Source organism: Nannospalax galili, unplaced genomic scaffold (assembly GCF_000622305.1).
Source record: "Nannospalax galili isolate Female #2095 unplaced genomic scaffold, S.galili_v1.0 scaffold362, whole genome shotgun sequence".
Taxonomy (NCBI): Eukaryota; Metazoa; Chordata; class Mammalia; order Rodentia; family Spalacidae; genus Nannospalax; species Nannospalax galili.
This window is the reverse complement of record NW_008348785.1, coordinates 922291-948722: the sequence shown is the minus strand read 5'-3', so window position 1 is coordinate 948722 and position 26432 is coordinate 922291. Positions and strand designations below refer to the sequence as shown.

The window sequence follows — 26432 nt, the reverse complement described above, 5'->3', positions numbered from 1 at the left end:
TCATTTAATCTGTGAGAGACATGCAAATCAAAGAACCTAAGTTAGTCTTTGCTGTGGGTTGAATATGAAACTGTCCCCCGACAGACTCAGGTGTTTGAACACTTGGTTCCTGGTTGGTGGCGCTGTTTGTGAGCCTTGCTGGAGGAAGTGGATCACTGGGGGCTGGCCTTGAGGTTTGATAAGCCAGACCCCCCTTTTTAAAACCTCTACAGTGAAAACTTTGTTTTTAAATTAATTTTTGAGGTGTTAACTTTTCTTTTAAAATGTTTTATTGAATGTTTGCACATTTCATACATCTTGGCCATATTTAGACCCCTCCCTTATCTGAAACCCCTTTATAGTGTCCCCTGCTGGATTTCATGCATTCTGTCACGTATGTTAAGGTCTACTGACCAGAGATCCTTCTCCTGCTCTGCCTCCTAAGTACTGGGATCAAAGGTGTGTGCTACCACACCTGGCTGGATGGTTTGTTTGTTTGTTTGTTTTTGAGACAGCTGGCCTGGAACCCACTATGGAGAACAGGCTGGTTTCAGTCTCACAGAGAGTTGCCTGCCTCTGCCTCCCAAGTGCTGGGATTAAAGGTATGTACCACCATGTCTGGCTGGGAAGTCTATAAAAGCTGTGCTAATAAGGATTTTATGAGCACGTCCACAGCAGGTACCATTGGGATCACCATCAGCACCCCAAGGGGAACAGCAGACTGTGGGAACTAAGTATAAGCAACCTAACTGTGACTTGGGTTCCACATAACCAACCACCCTGCTACTAGCTCTGTAGATCCCAGCAAGCCAGCTGGGCAGTTTACTTCAGTTATCCCCCACTCACAGAACAGAGCCAGACAGCTCTTCAAGAAAATGCCACACTGAAGTGCACGGAGCTAGGAATCCACAAGAGAGGAACAGGAAGTAAAATCAACATGGAGGATACCGGGAGCAGAGCTAGGAAGTCCACCCAGGATGTGCAGAGGAGACGAAATGCAACCTCCAGGCCACTGGTTTCACGGTCTTGTGTCCCTACTCGGCTTCTGTTCCCCGATTTCTTACCCTGTCAACGCAGCCGCACTGCCTGTCCTCTATTGTTCACACCTATTACTGTCTTGTTTTCTGTCTGTGTGACCATCTGTCTGCCTGCCTGTTTGTCTCTCCTTTGTTTTTCTTTTTCTCATACCCTTTCCTCTTATTAATTATATCTCCCAGAGCCTGGAGACTGATCCAAACTATGATATTTGAGTATACGTCTTTATCTGATTCTTTTTAGTCTACCATTAATTAAAACTTCCACATCACCTGCTTTTTCCTGTGCCCGTATTATTCCTACCCCTGTGAATGTCCCTCTTCTCTGCTTCTCACTTAGCAACTGAGTACTGATCACTAGTCACACTGTGATCACTCTTTTCTTTTCCACTCACACATACCATAACAAACATATCAGTCTATACAATACTAGCCAGGTCCCTTTAGCCCCCCAAACAGTCAATATTTAACACGTATCTGTTTTCTAGTCCTTTCTGTAGTCTTTTTTCTGCGTCTTTATGATCAGTGGGTTAACTGCTGGATAGTGACTATTGCTGTAGACAGTACTCAACACAAAGGGGCTGGAGATGGAGCCTGGTCCCGGAACATCGTTCTAACAGAGGAGAACCTCACTGTGATTATACTATAACCTGGTCTCTTCTGAGCACCCTGAAAGAAGAGAGGTGACCTGAATTAAAAGAACAACAAGAATCTTAACCAAACATTAACCCCAAACAACACTCTAAGACACTTGTCAAGCAAAAGAGGACGAGGAAATCTCTAAACACTACAAAATAGGCCAAATGGCAGGAAAGAGCACACGTCTTTCAGTAATAACTCTGACTTCGTGGTCTCATTTCCCTCATCAAAAGAAACAGACTAGCAGATTGGATTAGAAAACAGAATCTTTCTCTTTACTGCTTTCATTTACGTTCTATTAAGCTGGAAAATCTAAAAGAAACAGATGAATTTCTGGTTGTATATGACAGGTTACAAAACAAACATACCCAAATCAGTAGCCTTCCTATATTCCAAAGATAAACTGGAAAAGAAACCAGGGAAGGAGCCCGTTCACGATAGCCTCAAACAACAACAAAACAGTAACAGTAACATCAAAACCCATCGCCCCCCAAACCAACCAACCAACCAACCAACCAACCAACCAAATAAACAAAAATATTGGAATAAACATAACCAAAGAAGCGAAAGGTTGATACAAAGAAAACTTTAAAACACGGAAGAAAGAGACCAGGTGGCCTTGGCAAATGGAAAGGCTCCCTAATAAAAACTTGGTAGGGTCAATATTGTGAAAATGGAAAGGCTCCCTATGCTCATGGATTGGTAGGATCAATATTGTGAAAATGGCCATCCTATCAAAAGCAGTCTACGGATTCAATGCAATCACCATCAAAATTCCAATGCAATTCTTCACAGAAATTGAAAAATAATCTTAAGATTCATATGGAATCTTGAGATTATTTTTGACAAAGATGCCAAAAACACACATTGAAGTAAAGATAGCATCTTCAACAAACGATGCTGGGAAAGCTGGGTATCTACACGTAGAATGAAACCTGATCCTTTCTTTTACTCTGCACACACACAAAAAACAAATTCCAAATGAATTAAATGCCTCAGCGTTAGATCCCAAATTCTGAAGCTTCTAGAGGAAAGTGTCGGGGACTTTCTGAATAGAACCCCAGTTGTACAGGAAATAAAACCATTTGGTAGGTGTAATCTCAAGAAGCAGCCTACAGAATGCCCAAGTTAGATAAGGGAGGCAATTTATTTTAAGTTGGATGTCATAGCTATTTGTTTGTAAACTCAGAGTTGGAAGAATCTCAGAGCACAGAATTTCGATCCAGCAGACTTTGAGAGAGGAGTTCTTGACCCCATTCACCTGACAGAGGATTAGTGTCTATAATATATAAAGAATTAAAAACCCTAAACACTAATTTAAAAAAACAACCCAATTAAAAATGGGCTATGGAGCTGAAGAGAGCTTTCTAAGAAATATTTATTAAAGTGATCACATCCTTAGCCATCAGGGAAATGCAAATTAAAACTACTCTGAGATTTCATCTCACCCCAGTCAGAACGACTGGTTAAGGAAACAAATGACAATAACTGCTGGTGAGGCTGTGGGAAAGGGGACTCATACTTATTCGCTGTTGGTGTGAGTGCAAACTGGTGCAGCCACTATGGAAATCAGTTGTGGAGTTCCTCAAAAAGCTGGAAATAAAACCACCACATGACAGATTTGCCAGAAAACGGGCTTTCCTGCCCTACAAAGAAAACGCCGCCATCCCAGTTTGTCCTGTAACAGTTGTTGTCTGCACACATTTCAATAAGCTGAAGACTGATAGTGAAATACGTCACCATGATCTAATCATGAGAAAAAAAATCACTATAAAAGTTTTTTACTTAGTGGAAAAGTTTTAGAAATTGTCACTTGGTCATAAAAATGCTCTCATATCTTCTTTTATCTTTTAAGTCATCCAAAGGCCAGACGTTGAGAAACGGGGGTACGGGTTTCTTACTGCTCCACAGCTGGCAGCCGGCAACACGGCATAATTAAAGAATTGCTTTGGAATATCTTGGGCATAATTAATCATTCAGCTGTAAAGATCACTGGAAACAACAGTGGATCCAAGACTCAAGCACTCAACGTTTCTGAGATGTAAAAATTTGATGTTCTCACAGCCCTCTTTGGCCCCAAGTTAGATAAGGGGAGGCAGTTTATTTTAGGTTGGATGTCATAGCTATTTGGTTGTAAACTCAGAGTTGGAAGAATCTCAAAGTACAGAATTTCGATCCAGCAGACTTTGAGAGAGGAGTTCTTTCCCCCATGGTAAAGGAAGGCAAAGATCAGAGGGGGCTTTCCAGTGTTTGGGAAGACAGAGGCTGTGTGGGAGAGATGGAGGCTGTGGGCACTTTCTCTGGAGGAACAGTGGGCAGTGGACTAGCCATCATGGGAAGCTAAGGTCAAGGTCTGGCACAGAAAGAAGGGGGGTGCTGGGGCTGTTGAGGGGCACCCTAGGGAGGCCCTCCTGGATCTAGCTCTGTTATACTTCTGTTATACATGGTCCCCATGCTGCAGCACTGGCCATCAGTCTCGCCTGGGAGTTAGAGGGAACATCTGGAGTTTAAGGCCATCCTCAGCTACGCAGAGAATTTGAGGCTAGCATTGGGCTATATGAGACCCTGTCAAAAAACAAAACCAAACCAACTCCCTCAAAACCCCACTATAACAAGAAGATTTAAAGTACAATTGGTTTGCTTTATGGAAATGAAGAGGAACTTGTCAATATTGACTTCACTTCGTTACTTTCATTGAAAAAACTCATCTGATCCATATTCCCTCAAGGTAAGTTTTTCTCCTTCCAAGAATTCAGACTTTAATCTCAGAAGCAATGGTGCACCAGGCAACAGCGTAGTTTAATGTTGCTGTTTTTTTCATTGACTTACTGGTCCAGGCAAACAGGAAAGTAGCTTCTGACTACCCATAACAAGATGATGATCAGAAAATACAAACTATCTTGACTAGTTCAGCATTGCACTGCGAACCGAATTTCCTGGAGAAGGACTTGGGTCTCCGCAGTGTGCTGTCATTCACGAGTTAGAAGTGCAGCTGGCATGAAAATTCATTTCAGTTCCCTTTTTTGGAGGAGCTCATGGGTAAAAGTAATATTCTGCCTCATGCATGTTTGATAAATCGTGATGGCAATAATATTGGAGAGCACATAGGCTCATTCTCTGGAAGTAATTCTTGTGTGAATATCTCAGATATAAGAAAAACAAATGCTTATTACCATCACCGTGTGCCAAGCACAGAGCTAGGTACAAAGACATCCAGAGTGGGACGCACGACAACAGAATTAGAGACAAACTATCACAGCGCGTTGTAAACTGGTTATTATAAACTGAGCATCCTTAATCCAAATACCCCAAATCCTAAATGCAGGCAGATCAGAAACACCGCTTGTCTCAGACATTTTAGATCAGAAATCCCCAATCTGGACTGCATCAGGGGTAACAGTGGGGCTGTGATGTGGGAAGAGATCAGTCTGAGGTACGTCCCCTTCTAAGTAACAGCTGCACGGAGAGAGAATTTGTCTATCACTAGGCTTAAAGCATTTCAATAGTTTTTAGAACACTGAGTTGTGAAAACATCACCTCTACCTAATTTTAGAACATTTTTATCACAACCCGCCCCCAAGACAGTGGGACCTGGAGCAGTGATCCCCCCCACCCCCCACCCCCGACTCCTGCCCACATGGGCCAGGCAGTCACCACCTGCTGAGGCTCCCGAATGCATTATCCTGTCTAATATTTCCAGCAATCTTGTAAAGCAGACGACACCGGCCTGTTTCACTAGTGCAGTGAGAAGGGCCCAAGGACACTCTGGGGGCTGAATAGAGATGTTTGAAAGCTAAACTCTGGTACTTCTAAATGGACCCAGAAAGAAGATGTAATTAAATCCCATCTCTTCTTTTATTTTTAATACTTTTTACTTATTCTTTGAGAATTCCATACAGGTATGCAATGTATTTTGATTACATTCACCCACCGTTTTCCTCCTCCAGCTTCCCAAGACTCCACACCAACACATCATCCTCTCAACTTCATGTCTTCGTGCGTGTGTGCGTGCGTGTGTATGTGTGTGTGTGTATCCCACTGAGTCTACTTAGTGTGTGTGTGTGTGTATGCGTGTATCCCACTGAGTCTACTTAGTGTGTGCGTGCGTGTGTGTGTGTATGTATCCCACTGAGTCTACTTAGTGTGTGCGTGCGTGTGTGTGTGTATGTATCCCACTGAGTCTACTTAGTGTGTGCGTGCGTGTGTGTGTGTATGTATCCCACTGAGTCTACTTAGTGTGTGCGTGCGTGTGTGTGTGTATGTATCCCACTGAGTCTACTTAGTGTGTGCGTGCGTGTGTGTGTGTATGTATCCCACTGAGTCTACTTAGTGTGTGCGTGCGTGTGTGTGTGTATGTATCCCACTGAGTCTACTTAGTGTGTGCGTGCGTGTGTGTGTGTATGTATCCCACTGAGTCTACTTAGTGTGTGCGTGCGTGTGTGTGTGTATGTATCCCACTGAGTCTACTTAGTGTGTGCGTGCGTGTGTGTGTGTATGTATCCCACTGAGTCTACTTAGTGTGTGCGTGCGTGTGTGTGTGTATGTATCCCACTGAGTCTACTTAGTGTGTGCGTGCGTGTGTGTGTGTATGTATCCCACTGAGTCTACTTAGTGTGTGCGTGCGTGTGTGTGTGTATGTATCCCACTGAGTCTACTTAGTGTGTGCGTGCGTGTGTGTGTGTATGTATCCCACTGAGTCTACTTAGTGTGTGCGTGCGTGTGTGTGTGTATGTATCCCACTGAGTCTACTTAGTGTGTGCGTGCGTGTGTGTGTGTATGTATCCCACTGAGTCTACTTAGTGTGTGCGTGCGTGTGTGTGTGTATGTATCCCACTGAGTCTACTTAGTGTGTGCGTGCGTGTGTGTGTGTATGTATCCCACTGAGTCTACTTAGTGTGTGCGTGCGTGTGTGTGTGTATGTATCCCACTGAGTCTACTTAGTGTGTGCGTGCGTGTGTGTGTGTATGTATCCCACTGAGTCTACTTAGTGTGTGCGTGCGTGTGTGTGTGTATGTATCCCACTGAGTCTACTTAGTGTGTGCGTGCGTGTGTGTGTGTATGTATCCCACTGAGTCTACTTAGTGTGTGCGTGCGTGTGTGTGTGTATGTATCCCACTGAGTCTACTTAGTGTGTGCGTGCGTGTGTGTGTGTATGTATCCCACTGAGTCTACTTAGTGTGTGCGTGCGTGTGTGTGTGTATGTATCCCACTGAGTCTACTTAGTGTGTGCGTGCGTGTGTGTGTGTATGTATCCCACTGAGTCTACTTAGTGTGTGCGTGCGTGTGTGTGTGTATGTATCCCACTGAGTCTACTTAGTGTGTGCGTGCGTGTGTGTGTGTATGTATCCCACTGAGTCTACTTAGTGTGTGCGTGCGTGTGTGTGTGTATGTATCCCACTGAGTCTACTTAGTGTGTGCGTGCGTGTGTGTGTGTATGTATCCCACTGAGTCTACTTAGTGTGTGCGTGCGTGTGTGTGTGTATGTATCCCACTGAGTCTACTTAGTGTGTGCGTGCGTGTGTGTGTGTATGTATCCCACTGAGTCTACTTAGTGTGTGCGTGCGTGTGTGTGTGTATGTATCCCACTGAGTCTACTTAGTGTGTGCGTGCGTGTGTGTGTGTATGTATCCCACTGAGTCTACTTAGTGTGTGCGTGCGTGTGTGTGTGTATGTATCCCACTGAGTCTACTTAGTGTGTGCGTGCGTGTGTGTGTGTATGTATCCCACTGAGTCTACTTAGTGTGTGTGTGTATGTGTGTGTGTGTATCCCACTGAGTCTACTTAGTGTGTGTGTGTGTGTATGCGTGTATCCCACTGAGTCTACTTAGTGTGTGCGTGCGTATGGCCAGGCAGCCAATCAGACTCTGAGTCCTCAGATGTGGAAATAAAAGCAGAGCGCCTGTATGGCTGCCATTCTCAGCCCTTGCTCTCCCCCTTCCTCTTCTTTCCCCAGCTCTCCACCTTTTCCCTTTTTCCTACCTCTCTCTGTTTGGTTTAGAAATTGCTCAGTAAGTCATCTGGGGTTTGGCATCCTGCCCAACCCAGCCACTTCCCAAACTCCGCAGACCTCTCTGTTGCTTTATGTTGGTCACATCCCCTGGCTGTCCTGATTTCTTCCCCAGCCCTGCCCTCTCGTGGCACCAGCACCTTAGAAATTATTGGCAGAAGAAGGCACTTGAACTGCAGGGGAAATGCATACACTGTTCAGTACCTTCCCTCGAGGTTGTGCCTCCTCAGACCCTTGGAAAGGTCTGTAGGCACTGAGTATCTGGCAGAGGGGAGGGTGCAGAGGGCCTTCTTTCTGTGTTAAGAAACTGTTTCTGAGTGTTGAAAGTTTTGCTTGAAGAGGGAGACATCGTGTTCCCAGTGTCTTGCACTGGGTAATGAAGCACTGCAATCAAATACTCCTTGGGTCTTGGCTCAGGTTGACCCTGGCCCTGGAGTGAGGCAAGCCCCCTCCTATGAGGACGAGCAAAAATATCACTCCACTTCACCCTGAGTGCTTTCTGGATCTGGGGCTTTAAGGACTCGCTGCTTCAGTCAGCCTTTATCAGCACCAAAGACTATGAAGGTCCCACACGCACACATCCCTTGCCCTCCTGCCTGCTTTGAGCAGGGTCCAGCCTCATTGGCTGGAGGACCAACCCCTCTGGAGGAATGTGAAGCTTAACGTGTGCACTGCTCTGTGTGTGTGTGTGTCTGTGTGTGTGTATGTGTGTGTGTGTGTGTATCCCACTGAGTCTACTTAGTGTGTGTGTGTGTGTATTCCACTGAGTCTACTTAGTGCTGCCCATACGCAAATGGGGCTCATGTGTATGTGTGTGTGTGTATCCCACTGAGTCTACTTAGTGTGTGTGTGTGTATTCTACTGAGTCTACTTAGTGCTGCCCATACGCAAATGGGGCTCGGGGGGGCATCCACTGGTGTACAGGAAACCTACCAATAGCCATACCCCCAAGGAAAAATGGCTCTCCCTCCTCCAGCAGCCATCAACTGCCAATAATCCTTAGCTAGGTGTGGGGACCTTACGAGCCCCTCCCTGATCCATGCTGAAGTTTGGACAGGCTTGTAAACCCCATCCCTTAAAATGGGATCATTCTAGGGGGGCACTAACCCTGGTGACATGTCCTTATAAGAGGCAGAAGCCACACAGAAAAGAAGGCAGGTGGAAACAGGAACTGGAGTGACGTGTGCACAGACGAGGGACACCGAGGTGAGCTCCAGGTTCAGTGAGACCCTGTCTCAAAAAATAAGGTGGAGAGTGACTGAGGACACCTGGTGTCAACCTCTGGCCTCCACATGTGCACATGTGGGTGAGTGCACCCATACCCACACATGCACACATATACATACACACATGAATTCTGGGTCCAAATTGTGCAAGGGGAACAAATATGAACCTAGGAGTTGCCCAGACTTGGGTTTAAGGTTGTACTTTGCCCGTTGTTATGGAGAGACACCTGCATGGTCCCTTTTGTCTGTGAGATGCCCCAGCTGTCCCAGTGTCCCTGGATCTTGATGTGTTTCCAGATTATACCATCCTTTGCAGATTTTTCATCCTTATTTTCTTTGTTAACAACTCTCAGAGAAGTGCTGCTATAGATAAATATACTTTTTATTTATTTCCAGTCCTAATTGATTCTTCTGTCGGGGGCTGTTGATGGAATACAACCTTTTCCCCCTGGTATGAGTCTCTCCCTGCAATATACAGTTGACAGCATGGTCCTGTGATTTCTCTGCTGATGGGTGACCTACTGGTTCTTTAATGGTGGCAGGAAGAGCCTGGAAGAGGAGACTCCACAAGGACTTCAAAATGCTCCTTAGCTAATCCTAGGGTCTGTGTCAGGGACCAGGGAAGGAACTTCCTCCAGGAGCTGGGGACAGGAGGTGGGTCTGAGGTTTACTTGGCTGTCCAGGTATTACCTGCATCTTTGTAGGACTCTGAAGAGCTCAGGCAGTGAGTGGGAACAGCTACATAGTGGGGAGCCCAGGGAGGAGGAGGTAGAGTGAAGGCTGAGGGGCGTGGCAGTGCCTGGGGAAGCCTCCCCTTTGGATGTGGAGCTGTTACCTTGGGTTGGGTGTGATCACGGCCATGGATTCTTCCTCATGGGGAGAGAGGGAGGAACGTGATGCTCATAAGGCTCCGAGAGAGACAGACATGGATGATGGAAGCAGAGGGTGGTGGCACATCCTAGTACCAGAGAGGCTTGCCATCGGGGGATAGACATGGTTCAGAGCACTCATTTTTAAAACCTCACCATGCCACCTAGAGTCTGTATTCCCATCTTAAACTCAGGAAACTGGAGCTGAGGGAGAGTGAACTGTTGTTTGGCTTGCTTGCTGCCTGGCTACTGTGCATCCCCTGGTGGCCTCAGCCTACCCACCTTGATGGGCCACTCTCCTCACTCACATATTCCTTTTCTCTTTGCTGTGATCAGGTATCTAACGAGACGTGCCATTGGAGAGGAAGGTTTTACTTTGACTTGTGGCTTGAGGGCACAGTCCACCATGGCGGGAAAGGCATGGCGGTGGGGGTGGTACCTGGCTGTGGCCAGGAGTGTGAGGCTGCCTTCTCATATCTGAGCAGATCAGGGAGCAGAGATGTCAGTGAGAGGCAGGACAGGGCTATAACACTCAGGGCCCGCTCCTCAGTGACACTCTTCTTCCCACAAGGCTCTACATCCTAAAGCCTCCACAACCTATCAAATCAGCAGCGCAAGCTGGGAAGGAAATTCTCAAACATAAGAGCTTGTGAGGAACCTTTCATACCTGAACCACCACACTATAGACCAGGATTGCTCTCACTTCATCCCCCAGCCCTGCCCTCCTGTGTCCCTCCCAGGAGCCTGGTTTCCACGAATCCTGGGTCCTGCTCCCTACTGACTCTATGCTTGTATCAGACCCCATCGACATGCCCATTCTCCTGTGCTCTCCACTGGGCTCTCAGAACTCATGGTCAGTCTTCAAATCTAGCCCCACCCATACCTCTCCCTGAACACCACAGTCACCTCCTTTCCTGGCCAGAACCTGGTTGAGCCCTGTGCACACCTCCCTGATCCTCTTGAGCCTGACCCTGTGGAAACCTTGACTGCTCAGGTCACCTTGACTCCAGGCTCCCTTGGCACCTGTAGTCAGGGGTCACAGGAGGTCTAGTCCCCCTTGAGATACCATGTGATCCGGCCCTTCTGTGTCCCCTCTGGTGTCATCTTACACTGCCTCTCTTTTTCCCTATCTAGTCATCCCAGCCACCTTGTGCTCGGCCTAGGGCTCTGTGCATGCTGTTCCCTGCCAGCACTGGGCTTCCCACCAATGCCTGAGCCTCACCTCCGTCCTCACATCCTCCACCATCGTTTGTCTTCCCTGTCCCCGCCTCACCTTGGCCCCTGTCCATGATCCTTCATGTCCTTCACTTACTCTGTGATTGCTCCTTCCTTGGAGGTGAACTCTGAAGAACACAGTCTATCAGGGCTGTGTTCCTAAGACCTAGAATGGCACCGGGAACAGGGACGTGATCCATGATGGTTCAGTGGATAAATGAATGACAGGGAAAAGTGAACGCAAACGAGGCAGCGCCTTCCCTTTTCAGATCGATGGGCGTCCTGCAGCTCAGTGGTGTCCCAGAAATGACAGAGGTGCTGTGAAAAGCAATGCATACATGCAGAACGTACGTGTGAGTGTATGTATGTATGTGCGTCTACATGGATATATGTGTGCATGAATGTGTGTGTATGTACAAGTTTGTGTATGTGTGTATAACTGTATATGTATGTGAGAGTATGTGTGTGGTCACATGTGTGTGTGGGGGGGTGAGGCTGTGTTGTGTTGTGTACGTGTATGTGGTGAGGCTACATTGTGTTGTGTGTGGTGATACTGTGCTGTACTGCGGTGTGTGTGTATGTGTGTGCAGTGATGCTATGTTGTATTATGTTGTGTGTGGTGATGCTGTGTTGTATTGTGTTGTGTATGATGATACTGTGTCATGTTGTTTGTGTGGTGATGCTGTGTTGTGTTGTGTGCATGTGTGGTGTATTGTTAATTTCATGTGTGTTGTGTGTATCACATAGTGTGTGTGTGTGTAACTGTGTTGTGGCATGTGGCATGTATGTAGAACATGTATTCTCACTGTCCTAAGCACTCAGGGAACTCATGGAATTCACTACTCACACAGAATGCAGTCCCATCCTTTAACTCAAGCTGGTACGTTTTCCAGGTCCTTCCCTCTTCTCTTTCCTACAGAACGTCACTCTGGTGCCATGGCCCAACCACTCAGGACTTTGAGGATACAAACTTACAGCTCACAAGCTTAACACATAACCACAGTAAAAAAAAGTTGAGACAGCTGGAAATCTGTGAGATCAGTAATGTTTCTAGTCTGCGTGTAATAGCCCACTGGTGGCTATCTGCTGTGGCTTGCAAGAACAGGCTTGCACCAGCCCAGGGTCACAGTAGGCCACCACTTCCTATATTACCCACAGTTCATCAGCAAACCCTACCAGTGTGGACCTCTATCCAACTTAATTTGGTCAATGTTAAATTATTTCCCTTACTTTGTTTCCCAGTGAGAAGAGGCCATTATTATTATTATTATTATTATTATTATTAAAGCCACCAGCTTCAATGTTGATACCTAATGTCCTATGTTTTAGCACTTGGAGTTTTTCTTAAAGGTTTATTTTTTTAAAAATATGTGTATATGCGTTTGTTTTGGGGTGTATGCATGTGACCGCAGGTACCCGTGGAAGCCAGAGGCATCAAACCCCCCAGGAGCTGGCATTACAGGCGGCTGTGAACTGCCTGATGTGTTTGTTGAGAACTGGACTCAGGTCTTTGCACCGGCAGTGCGTGCTCGTAGGCACTGAACCATCTCCAGCCCCAGCACTGGGAGTTTTTAAGCATCAGGGCCATGAAAAGCAAAGATCGTTCACGACTTACTTGTACTCTTATTGTTTCCCGGTAGTGCTGGGGACTAGATCCACGACTTTGTGGACAGGCAAGAGCTTTAGCACAGGGCCACATGCCCAGCCTCACATCATGCTTGGGTGTTGAAACTCAGCTAGTTCAGTGGCCCTTGGTCCCTAGGCCTGAGAACAGCATTTGAAGAGAAGCCAAACAGAAACTAAGATCCTGGGCTAGTGGTGCTGATGTGGGTGGCCGGGGCCTCCTCACAGGTGGAGGCGCACCTGTGCTGTGAGGTCACAGTACTTGCTCTCAGGGCCTTGGAGTCAGTGGAGAAAGATGAGGTGATCTGTGGATGGTTTGTTTGAAAACCGGATGTCCATGGTCACAACCACTTACCTGAGACCAGAGCAAGTGCTGAGGCTGACCACCGAACCAGCATCTCCTTGCACATGTCCATGGTAGTAACAGTGACCCTGAAAGGGAGCCAGGAGAACGTGGGTTCAGTCAACACATCTTCCATTTCCTGAAGCCCTCTCCCTTTGCTTTAGCTATATGACCAGATACACCATGTTATATCAGCAGTTTAATGCTAAGCTCAATGTGACCTGCCAGGGTCTACAGCTGGGGATCTGATTAGAGATTATCAGTAGGACTTCAAAATGCCTCATCTTCTCTCTCCCCTCACTTATGTCCTGTAGGAAAGCCCTGATGCCCAGACTTGTAAAAAATTCAGCAGCAGAGAAAATTACCAGGATATCCCCAGTTTACTTGCATGTAAATGGTCTTTGGTAACAGATAGGGAACTGGGGATGGGGTATTTAAGCACACTGTGAAATGCAATAAAACCAGGCCTAAATGGGTTTAGGAAGGCAAGGAAGCAGTTGGGGGAGGAAGAGAAGAAGAAATCTCACAGAATTACCCATGCATGTCTAGCTCAGTAGGAAGGTCACCAAAGGAGATCTTGTAAGAAAAATATTCCCCATTAGATGGTCCTGTAACAGTCTATTCTCTTTAACAACACCACCACTCCCAAAAAGAAACCATGGCATGGATGCCTCTTTAGTGAAGACAGATAGGTGTCCTGATTCAAGGCTAATTGTATTGTTGAGCACGGGTTGGGATGCAGGTCCAACTGCTGGTGACTGGCAAGGAATGGCCACATACACCCAGGACTCCTCACCCAGGCCTTCAGAACATTAGTGCATGCTGGGGCCCTGCAGCATGCTGGCTTCTGCAGGGAAGGAGCCACCTCTTCTAAGGGGCCAGAGAATCATCACTCACTCAAGTTTTCGCCTGTCTCCACAGTGCCCATGTCCACTCAGGCTCCCTCAGTCCTGGTGACAGTCATTCACAAAGACTACCTTGACTTTGTAAGAAAGGGGACTGGATGGTTTCAGAGATAGGGAAATCTCATGACTTCATAAGAAATGGGCTAAGATGATCTCACCATTACAAAATAGAGGACAGAATTCTGGCATCATCTGAGAGGCAGAGGAAGGAGGGAGATGGGAAGGCTGCAGGGAAGCAGGCTATTCTGTTTGGTGTTTTCTTGTTGATTTCAGAAGCTCTTGATATATTCAGGATATTAATACTTTACCTATCATTATGGGAGAAATGTCTTTAAACTTCACTTTTGTTGTCTGGAGTTTCTGATATTTATAAACTCAAGTTCTCTCTCTCTCTCTCTCTCTCTCTCTCTCTCTCTCGTGTGTGTGTGTGTGTGTGTGTGTGTGTGTGTGTGTATGTGTGTCTTTCTCTCTGAATTTTATGTTAAAGACAGTCTTCTTTGAGGTCATAGGTATGTCATTCATTCATTCATTTATTTATTTAGTCTTTTTGAGACAGGATCTCCCTGTAGCCCCACCTGGCCTGGAACTCACGATGTTGACCAGGCTGGCCTTGAACTCACAGAAATTTGCCTGCCTCTGCCTCTGAAGTACTGGGACTAAAGGCGTGTGTCACCATGCTGGGGTATATATGTCTTATTTTCTCCTGTTTCTACAGTCTTACAATTGGCTCCTCAATCTATCTAGAGTTTATTTAATACCGGAAGTACAGGGCTGGCATCCAACTTTCCTCTAGGAACTAAGACTCAGCCATTGCCCACTAATACCCATCCTTTTCTCATTGATACAGGATGCTACTCTGTCATACACTTTACTAATTGCTTTTCTTGACACTGTAACAAAATGCCTGACAGAAGCTACTTCAAGGAGGAAGGACTTATTTTGGCTCAGGGTTTGAAATAGTAAAGACTTCTTGCAGTGGGAATGTGAGGCTGCTTACTCACTTCTGATAAGGAAGCAGAGGGTGGACAGGAAGCAGGGCTGGGCTATAAAACCTCAAACCCCCCTCGCCCCACCCATGACCCACTTTCTCCAGCAAAGTTCTACCACCTCCCTGGTCAGTGCCACCAGCTGGGAACTAAATGTTCAAACACTGGAGCCTGTGGGGACATTCGGACCACAGTACATAGAATACCCCGGTGTGTTTGTGGCTCACTCTGAATCTTCTAGCCCACTGAGGCAAACCCTCAACTGTCAACTCCTGTGCCAGCACCTCGACTTAAATTACAATTGTTCTATATCTTATAGAGCAAATTCTTTACTGAAATCAAGACTAATTTCCCATTTCACGAAGTTCGCCATTTAAAGATGAACGATGTCAGCATTTACTCTGTAGTATATAGGGGACCTGATGTCCTCCATCACTGAATTCCATAAGATGTGCAATGTCCAACACTACTGAGTTCCAGAGAATCTGTATGGCCCCACAAGGACACCTGGAGCCCATGCACAGTCCCTCCTCGCTGCTCCTGGCAATTACTGATCTACCTTGTGTCTCTATGGATTACTTATTCTGTGCAGTCCCAGTGGCTGGAAGCATCAGTCCATGGTATCGTGTCTGCCTTCTTTCATTTAGCATAATGCTTTCAAGGTTTCATCAGGAGGCGAGTGCTACCTCTGCCTTCTTTTTATTGCTGAACAGTTACTTCACTGTACCCATTGCAGAGTAAAGGCTTGGAATCCAGGGGCCAGGGTCAGGGAGGGAACTACCTGCAGAGGGAAAGCTGTGCGGAGGCAATAGGTGAGGGAGAAAGCAGTTCAGGGATGAGGGCTTCAGTTCAGGATGGTGGATTCAGACACAGGAGTGTGGAACCCTTAGTGTCCTGTCCCTCCTGCATGAGGCTGCTCTCTTCAATAAGCAGTGGCTAGTTAAGGACACATGGGGGACTGAATGGGATGGGGATATCCACATCAGACAGCAGCCAGCAGACATCAGGAAGGGGAGCCCTGGCTGGAGGTGTGCCTCCTTACTGTTGGTGAAGATTTTGGACAGCTCTGTCATCTTTTCTCTCAAGGTAACTCTCTGGGGAGGCGCGTAAAACGTCACTGATCATGAGGAGCTCATGTAACTGGACTGTTCTGTCTCAAGGGACCAGGTGATCTTGGTCCCATCCCTGGCTGTAGTACACAGGGTTGGAGGATTCCAGCCTGGGTACCCAACAGGCATGGCAAAGCTAAAGGTGCCTCTGAATGGGAAGGAAGGACAGCACTGGCTGTCAGAGTTCTGGCTTCCTGGGGTGGTCAGAATCACTTGGTTTTGACTGTTGCTGACCTTTGAGGTCCATCCTAGAATTTCCCCCATTGGGAAAAAAAGAAATAAACAAATCAAGTAGTGACAATAATTACAAACCTCTGAAATTTGAAACTAATTTATTCTCAGTCTCTATTGTTAATAGATTATTTAGCAAATGTACTTTCTAATTAAACACATAGGAAGATAAGATCATTAAATCATGAGCTGAGAATAAATTATTTTCAAATTAATTTCCAGTTCAATAATTTGAAATATTGCTTGCATGAAGCAGGAGGAGGTGGAGTTGCACTCAGAGACCATTCCTGGAGGCCAACAACCCACTGTGCTCGGTGATCATGAGTTTGCGGCTTGTTTCTCAGCTCCATCACATCTTAATCTACCTTAGATTCTTGCAAGCCCCTTGCTCATTCCCGACAGGAGTCCATCTCTCAGACTGCAAAGCATCGTACCAGATTCTCCCAGACAATTCCAATTTCACCACATTTAAATTTTCAACATGACTCACCACATGTGTAAATGACTGTGATTTCATTTTGACGATGCTGTGAGTCACCATCTGGATAATTTCATGATTCAGAAAGACATAACTGCCACTCCACATATTGAATTATTGGTTGGGAAATTGGATTATGGAAGTGGCAGAGACATACTTTCTGAGCCTGCTGGGGGAGGCGACATCTAAGGCCCCCACCTTAGAAGAAAAGGGGATCTTTCAGGTGACAGTTGCTGTGAACACAGGCCAGCAGTGCCCATTCTGGTCCCCAGGCCAGAGAGAGCATGCCTGTCTGAGGTTGGGCATTCCCTATGTGACGGTTGTCAGATGCAGGAACCAACCACACTTTCTGAGCTCATAAACGCTTGTCCCATAGGCTCTGGATATGCCACATCAGGGTACTGGGAACTAGCATGGAAAGAAAGATCTGTGCCCTGGGGAACCCTAAACTTAGATCACTGTAGTGGCACTTGCTGGGGAGCGCAGTGACCATCTCTCTCATGTAACAACCCTTTCCTCTCTCTGATTGCTCCCAGTGCAACAAACCACACAGCCTCGTGTCTTTAAGATATTGCTGAGTAAACTCTGCCCTCCTAGCACTGTGGGCTTTGCTTTATTCTGCTGAGCTGATGCACTCTGCTTTTACCAACGAAATCCATGTGGAAGGGCGTTCCAAACACGTACGACCACAAAATTACATCTGTCCCTTTACAAAACCTCTAACCATGCATTTTATATACTTATTATTTAACCTAATGCATTGCCCCACTCCAGTAAAATACAATTTTTCCTTCTGTTTAATACTATCAATCAAATATAATAGCGGGTAACAGGAAACTGGAATAAGAACTCTTGAACTTGGAAATTAGTAGCCCTCAACTCTGTGCCCTGTGGGACGTCAAACCCAACTTCTGCTCCTCAACTCAGTGGACTAGAAAAAAAGGAATTTTATATAATAAAATGGCAACAAAAATGGCCTGTCCTTGTAAGTAAAAAGGACTTCTAGCAGACAGAGTCAGGTTCAGGGTGCTGTGAGAGTGGCATTTTAAGTGCTTCCTAGGAACTCAGAGGGCCTCTGTCACCCCTGCCATAGGCACCATGGTGAAATGCTTTTAACTCAGTGTTTGAAGGCAGGATGTTTAGCTGGAGGGAACCCTGGGGCCATTTAAGGCCAGCCTTGCTTTTCCAGATAGGTTTTTGCCCAACAGATGTGGAAACTGAGGCCGCACTCGCTAAAATGCCATTAAAGTTCACAAAGGTGGCTAAAGGCCAAGCAGGACCTTAGACCTGGGTGTCTCTACTCTAGGCAGGCTGCTTTCCACCCCTCGCTGCTGGGGACATGCCCCCTGCACCCTCATGAGTCTCTCTCCTTTCAAGAAGAAAAGCTCCTACATAGCCGGCAAGCTTGCATGTTTTTCTGCAGGGCTTCCCTGTGACGTCACTCATGGGCCTGTAGGAGGATGAAGTCATTTCCGAAGACCAAGAAAAATCTGCAGACAGAGGCTATGAAAGGGGGAAGTAGGTAAGGGAGAGGGAGAGAGGGAAGAAGAGGGGGGGGGAAGAGACGGAGAGAGGGAGGGAAGAGAGAATGTGTGTGTGTGTGTGTGTGTATGCTAGCTGCATTGCAGCAGGCCAGGCCTTTATTCTCATAGTGAACATCAAGCCCCATACTTGCACAGGCACCAAGCAAAGGGAAGTGACTTTTCAACCTGTGTGCTTGCAGAGTTGGCTGCCCTGTGCCCAGCCCTGAATGTGTGTGCACACGGGACAGGATTGTTGAGAAAACAGTGGTCACGCCCATCCTCCCAGGGCTAGCTCTGCTTCCCAGCTTCTAACAAGAACCAGTGACAGACCACACAGCCCTAACCTCGGGGGCCACTGCAGTTATTCAACTGTGCTGGAATCTATAGAAGTAACGCTCATGTTCTTGGTGACTTCCGGGCAAATGGGGCCTCAAAGCAGCCCATCTGCAATCCTAAAGCCAGGAAATCCATCTGAGCTACAAGCCTCTGGTTGAGATTTCCCTCTGGGGAATCTGTGTTTAACCTGTAAAATAGGATGGACTCTTAACTGCTCAGTGTTGCAGTGATCAAAAGAGCACAGCCCGGGGAAGCGTTTTGTAAGATGTAAGCAAGTTTTCACAAATGTGGAATATCAAAATAAGCACCTACTCTAAGCCAAGCATTCTATAATCGCTCTTTCCCACCTACTGCTTTCCCACAATGCACCCTTGCTCGGGGTGGTTTTATAGGATGCATGAATGGATGGTGGTGAGAGTGACTGACCCACTAGAGAGAAGGGAGAGCTGTCTGCTGACACATCTCATTCCTCCCCAACTCCCAGCTCCTAATCTTCTGAGGCTGTGAGGGTTTTGTGTCGATCCCTTGAAGGACTCAGGTGTGGTGGGAGGGCGTAGTTAGAAGATCTAAGGGGTCGGCTTCTAACAACGGAGACTCCCAAGTCTCAAGTGCCAAGTCATATGCCATCTTCAGCTGCAGTCCACTCTCGTCTAGCCTCAAGAACAGGAATTTCAGTGGGACCCAGGGCACAGTGTGGCACAGGACTGTTGGACTGACCGTCACCCCGGGAGCTGGCTTAAAGGCCTGACTGTGTGCAGGCTCAGAGCCCGCTGCTTCAGCTCCATACTGCATGCCTGGTACAAGCTGGGATTTGGACCCACCTAGGCTGATACCTGGCTACTCTCCTAAGGCATACAGCTACTGCGCCCGACTGAAGGCCTGGCTCCCAGAGGAAGGTCACCACAACCTGCAAACGGGATTGGTAGTTCCTGGTTGTCTTGGGCATGTTGTGTCTTCTGTGGTCACCTGTATGTTCCCTCAGGACAAAATCTAACAGGGAATGACAGAAAGAGAAAGATATTCAGGAAGGCTCATTCGAGCAGGAGTGGGGTTGGTATTCAAACTATGTTAGGACTGAAAGAGGAGAGAGAGCCAGATGGCCAGGGATATTGTGATGAAGAAGGAAGGACCTACCTGGGCTCACACAGTCACTGAGAGTGAGGACAGTGTGAGGTGTGCCATGGACCAGAGGCAGCAGACTGGGGGAGGAGTTAGTGCTGAGGACTTCCATTGGAAAGAGCCACTGGAGACCCGGCAGCTGCAGACAGCCATGCATGAAGTGAAATCCAGCACAAAATGCTTCCCCCCAAAATGAGACCATGCCTTTGTGCACTCTGGTGTACACGTGACCTCTGAATGCTCTCTGGCTTCCCTATCTCCTGAAGCATCATTCTGCCTTCTTCTTAAATGTTTTCTAACTGCAGTGCATTGTGGGTGACTCCCTACATTCCACTGGCCCATGTGTTAATCCAAGCCAATTGTTGAAGACTCTGCTCCTGTTTCACAGGAAATAGTTGCCACAGAAACGGCTAAGATGCCACCTGAATAACACCTTTGGTTAACATACTGCATCCCATCACTTCCTTGATGTGTCTAGTCTCAGTTAACATTGGCTGGGTCCCATCTGATGTCTCTCAGAAGAGGCTTTTTCAAGTTTTTTTTTTTTAAATTGAGAAACATACTTGACACATAAAAACTTTTTATGTAGTAGTCTGGTATGGTAAGACATCTCTCCTTCTCTCCATCTCTGTGTACCTGGCATCTGTGGGCAGAAACTCTCCACCTCACTCCAGCTCATCCACAAGAGTTATCTCTCTGGTCCTGCCAAAGCCCCTCCTATTTCCAAGGCTTTCAGAGCTCATGTAAGACCTTTTAATGACTGGGGACATTTCTCTATCACAACTAAGTTTACCTCCTTGGTCTCCAAGTCACTCTGACTTTCCACCATCTGTGCACTTCCCCTCCCCAGGAAAATTTCACTGGTCTGGAATGTTCTCCCTCTCCTGACCCTAGGTGCATGGATCTCTGAGCTTCAGATCTTGGCTCGATCTTTCCTCTGTGCAGCCGTCCCTGATCCCTCAGATCAGATCAGGCCTTCTTGGCCTTCAATATACTCAGCACAAACTGTGCCATGATTGTAGGAACCATGCCAGTCTCCCATTCCAGCACCTGTGGTGCTTGTTGCCTGCATTTAATCCCTGAATGTTTACAATGGTGGACAGAGAGCCTGGCACAGGCTTTATTCAGTAAACATGTGCGCAACAGACAGATGCATTTCCGGCACAGTGCTGAGGGCACGTGGGAGCTCTGGGTGGATGGCTGTCCCAGCCTCCCCAGGGCTTCTGTGGGGATGTAAACGGCCCACGTATCATGGCTAGTGTCTCCCACAGGCCTTATTAGAAGTGACAATATAAAACATAATTCTCCCTCAGATGGAGCAAGCAATGGACAAAGTCGCCCATCCTTCATCCAGTCAGAAAAATGGAGGGGAGAGACAGGAGATCAATTCCAAAATTAAAATCAGCCACTACTCTGAGTCAGCTATCCCTGATTGCTATGATATTAAAAACGGCAAAGAACTCTAGCCAAAGTGGTTCTTACTTTACATGTAACTTTAAATTCAGGGAAATGTGGGCAGACTATGGAGGATGAGGAGATGAATCAGCAAATATCTTTTTGGTTTTCCAGCCTGATTCAATAAGAATCAAACTCCCAAGGCTGCATCTGTCTCCTCACCGGTAACCACACAAGGCCTGGGACTCCAGTTGTTGGGCTGGGGCTTCATAGTGAACCAGGCCATTTGCTCCTTATCTTTACGATAACGTAGCTGAAACTTGGGCTGGCATGCTCAGGGTGTTAAGGATTAGTGGAAATGATCGCCACAGGGTCGTGTGTCTGAACATGTGGTCCCCAGCCGGTGGTGCTGTTTTGGGAGGCCGGGGAACCCCTAGGAGGTGGGGCTTGGCTGGAGGAAGTGAGTCACTAGGGGCTGGGCCTTATGAGTCATAGGCCTCAGTTGAGCAGGATCTCTCCCTGTGCTTCCTGCTCTGCTGAGATGTACAGAGGTGCGGAGTCCCAACCACACTCTCCGGTCAGCATACCTTCCTTAAGTTGCTTCTTGTCATATGGTGTGGAGAGATGCAACTACTGCCCAGAGGAGCGGGGAGAGGAACGGGGAGAGGAACGGGGAGAGGAACGGGGACCTTCCTTAAGTTGCTTCTTGTCATATGGTGTGGAGAGATGCAACTACTGCTCAGAGGAACGGGGAGAGGGGTGAATGTACTGCAGTTTCTGGAGACATGAGGGAGGCCGCTACTTGCCTACAGATGCTGCCCCTTCTGAAGACAGAGCCAACGAGTCAGGTGGACATCAACGTACAGCATCAGCTTTTGAAAAGGGCCTTCTGGTACATTCAAGAAGGGCCACTGGCTTAGGTCTGGGCAGAAGTGAATCATCTGGTAATTTCTAGGCCCTCATTCCTTGCCAGCCAAAGCCTTGAATCTCATCCCAGGGAAGGACCCTGCCACCCAGTTACCTTGTGGGAAAGCGCGATGGAAAGGAAGAGGTGCTTGGCCCTACACACATCAATACAAAGCAGAGAAGTGGACTGAAGAGATGGCTCAGTGGTGACAATCACTGGCTGCTCTTGCAGGAGACCCAAGTTTGGTTTCCAGCATCTGTATGGTGGCTAACAACCATCCATAACTCCAGTTCCAGGGGATTTGACACCCTTTTTTGACTTCTGTGGGCATTGCACAACACAGGTGCACTAACATACATGTAGGCATGCAGGCAATACACTCATACATATACAAAATTTAAAAAGTAAAATATTTTGAAAAATCAGAGAAGCACACACTCACACTCCCTGGACGTAGTGGCTATGGAGGGTCTGGAACCTCTGGTCCCACCTATTTTCTAGAAGCCCTGGATTTTCGGTCCAAAAACAGACCTGGCAGTTGTCGGACCATCCTGCACGTTGCCCCAAATTTCTACATCTCCCTTACTCTTACCATATTTTTCCTTCCAAATTGGGGAGTTGCTGGTAGAAGAAAGGATAGATACCTCAGAAAAAAAATCATCAAGGAAGATTTAAATAAAATACCATTATTATTTTTTTCAGGTTCAACTTGTAATGGAGAATGGAAAAATCCACGATATAGCAAATAGGGGCTTTAATGATGGTCCAATACAAGAAACTATGTCTGGGCCATTACAGCACAAGCATGGTAAGATTTGTGTCAAATTCTAATTCCTCATGGACTAACATTTTGTAGAGCCCTTCTCTAAATACAGAAATCCTTCCTCTGTCCATAATGCCCACAACTCTGTGTTTGTACAGTAAATGTTCCAGGAAGAGTGAAGAGATTATCAGCCACCAATATCTCACATTGGGAAGCGTGTATTACTGATCACTATCTCCTCCATATTACTTTCTATTGTAGGGGAGGTATGTATAAATTCATTCATCAAAAACTAGTAGAGGATGGTAGTTTTCCCAGGAGCACAAAGTTATCATTGTTAGGTTGGATAATGACTGAAGTAACTTTGGACACACATCCTATATTTTCTGGGTCTATCTACGTTAGAAAGGTATCTTTACCATCATTGACAATGGGCATTTGGAGGAACATTTCTAAGTTCTCATATTGCTGTTTCTTTTGGGAATAACGGTTTACGTGGTGGAGACAGCTTTGGGGCTAAGCCTGAGACATATATTAAATATGACAGATAGACATATAGACTGATTGAGCCAGTTGAGTACAAACTCACAGCACTGTTGTTTATATGAGGCTGACCCCTCCAGGTCCTGCCTTTTGACCTCTGTCTCCTTCTATCCATGCATATATCCAACTTTCCACTGAACATCTTTTTCTGACTAGTCACTGCAGATTCAACACACAGACAAACTAGGCCTCAATGCCTTTCCCTTTCATCCAATAACTGCTCCTAAAGGTACCAGGGGAGGACCGCATTATCTATCTGTGGTTCTGTAGAAGGGAAAGCCTCACAGGTGAAGAACTCCTCACTAGGTCTCCTTTGGTTCCTCCCTTATCTGCCTCTCTTGCGATCAATCCAGCTTCCATGGGCAAAACCCTTCATCAACCACAATATCCTATCCCCAGATGATCTCGTCTCTTCCTACCAATATTCCTCCAAATCTTTTTCTCATTTTGCCTCCAGAGTCCCTTTGGAGGGCACAGGATTGGACAGACCCATGAGCCTCTTTCATGAATCCAAACTTTCAATAACTAAAGCCACAGGCCTTTAGTACTGCAGGGTCCATACCATCTTACTGTTCCTTACCTATCTGAAAATACATCCAGTACTGGAAGTTTGGAAGAACTTCCTTACAATCGTTTGGGTAATTTTGAGACCTTACTGAACTGGGAAATAATAAAAGCTATTAGCATAATTTTAGTCTAATTCTACTGGTTAAACTAATATAGTAACCAGTAGTGGTTATGGGTTGAGGAATATATTTAATTCAACCTCATTCAACGTCCTGATGGTTTGAATGAGAATGTCCACCATGGGCTCCAAGTATTTGAACACTTGGTCAGTTGGTGGCGGGGAGGAGGAGGTGTCAGGAGCTTTGAATGAGAATGTCCACCATGGGCTCCAAGTATTTGAACACTTGGTCAGTGTTCAAATACTTCAGGAGGTGTGGCCATGCAGGAGGAAGCACGTCACTGGGGGCGGGCTTTAAGACTAGCCAGCCTTGCGCCTTCCTGTTTGTCTTTTTGCTTCCTGTGCCTGCTTGAAGATGTGTGCTCTCAAGTTTCTGCTCCCATCATTGTCCTCTGCCACCGTGCCTTCCTGCCACGATGGACTCATCCCTTTGGAACCATAAGCCAAATAAACTCTTTCATCTATGACTTTCCTTGGCCATGTTTTATCACAACAACAGAAAAATAACCAATACAGAGCCAAGCAAATGAAAGGGTAGGTGAATGACTTGTGAATGGAGACACTGTACTGGTCAGTGAGGCATTTCCTGAAAACCAGCATACACAACAGGCCATGTGAGGCTCTAGGAGGCAGAGAGGGATGCTGGAAATATTTCTACCCATATGAGCTGTTACAGTCTGCACAAGAAAGAATAGAGGTTACACAAGGAGAAAAAGAATCAGTTATAATACGCAATACTATTAATCCGAAGCTACCACGTTATTAGCTCCAAATATTGAGCTGTCTTTGCAACCCTCACAAGGATTTTTTTTTGTCTTTTTGAGACAGGGTCTCCCTGTAGCCCCAGCTGGCCTGGAACTCTCTACGGAGACCAGACTGAGCTTGATCTCACAGAGATCCATCTGCCTCTGCCTCCCAACTCACAAAGATTATTTTAAGTATGTGCAAGGTAGGGTTTTGTTTGGAACTCTGTTCACAGTGAGCACTTGCCTATAAACCCACTTTGTGCATGCTCTTTTTCAGGCTTGATAACTCTTCTTTCTGGCTTAATTATTTATTAGTTCATATTCTCAAGACTTTTTTTTTTTTTTTTTTTTTTAAATCCCTTATAAGGACAGCAGAACTCACTTTGCAAAATAACTTGGGTCTGATGTTATTTTTGTATGTTGATGTGAAAACACTATAGTTTTGTTTGGGCAATTTTGAGACCAGGCCTTAAATACCCAACCCTGGACCCAAACTCCCTATGTAGCCAAGGCTGGCCCTGAACTCCTGATCCTCCCATTTCTAACTTATAAGTGCTGGAATTACAGCTCTGTGCCACTGTGCCCAGCTAAAAAACAACATTCTTGATTTGATTTCTGTACAGAATACCTAAATTATTCTTTTTTTTAATTTTTAAAAATTATTTATTTAATAACAACATACTTAGAAGAAGCATATCATTACAACACAATTGACATATTCAATAACAGTTTCCTGAGGTAGGATGCATCTCTTTCAAAATTGGCCTTAACCAACATTAAGAATTTGTAATTTCAAAACAATGATTGATACTGTTCATAACACTGATGTGGTAAAGAAGTGTTTTATATAACAGGCAAACCCTCTGTGCAATCCTGATATTATTTACTTGGGAATAGTTTCTTTGATTCATTTTGTTAATGTTTTGTTGATGTTGTTATTTGTAAATGCCCCAATTTTGGCTTAACTGGTCCCCTCTCTTCATACTTTCTATGTTCCTTTTCATTAATTTCTGCTCATTTTCCAAATCTATATTTCCATGACAGGGATATTACATCCCCCCTGGGGTCTCAGATGAGCCAGCACTCTCTGCCTAGCTCAGATGAAGTTGTATCAACTTCATATCTAGAGAATTTTCTCTTGAGGAAAAATTGTGACATTTAAGTTTTATGTTGATTTTGAAGGTTTAAAAAATTATTAACCTTAAAAGTAAAAACAAGCTTAGTCCGATAACATCTAGTTTTTAATGGATATTTTCATATTTAAAGAAATCTTGTATTTAGCAGTTGGGTGAAAGCAGTAATTATAGACAAATATGTAGATTTAAAAGTCATAGATTTTTTTCAATAATTTCTTTTTTTTAGATCAGGTCTCCCCATAGCTCCAGCTGGCCTGGAACTCACTATGGAGACCAGGTTGGCCTTAATCTCACAAAGATCCACCTGCCTCTGCCTTCCAAATGCTGGGATTAAAGGCATGCACCACCATACCCAGCATTCGCTAATTTCTTTATGTATTTTGAGAATACTCTGCTGGGTATAAGCAGTTGCACAACTTTTTCCAATACCCTTTTGTCCCTATTTATTTAATTAATTATTTGTGTGTACCTGTGTGCACACTCATGTCATCTATGTGGAGGCCCGAGGTTAACCTGTAGAAGTTGGTTCTCTCCACCACGTGGTCCTCGGGATTGAAATCAGGTTGTCAGGCTTGGCAGTATCTTCACTTACTGAAGCATTTTGCAAGTCCTCACCTTTTGAATCGTCCCTTTTA

At 46.0% G+C, this 26432-nt stretch overlaps 1 protein-coding gene across 1 annotated transcript in view; it reads right to left on the bottom strand.

Annotated features, from left to right (window-relative positions):
- Nucleotides 1-26432, bottom strand: part of Adam12 (ADAM metallopeptidase domain 12) — a gene marked incomplete at its 5' end in the record, with an annotated part of 371815 nt that overhangs the window by 105023 nt on the left and 240360 nt on the right. Inside the window, one exon of the mRNA XM_017801328.2 lies at nt 12948-13024. Within this exon, the coding sequence (XP_017656817.2) occupies nt 12948-13024 (77 nt within the window). The remainder of the gene's footprint in view (nt 1-12947; nt 13025-26432) is intronic.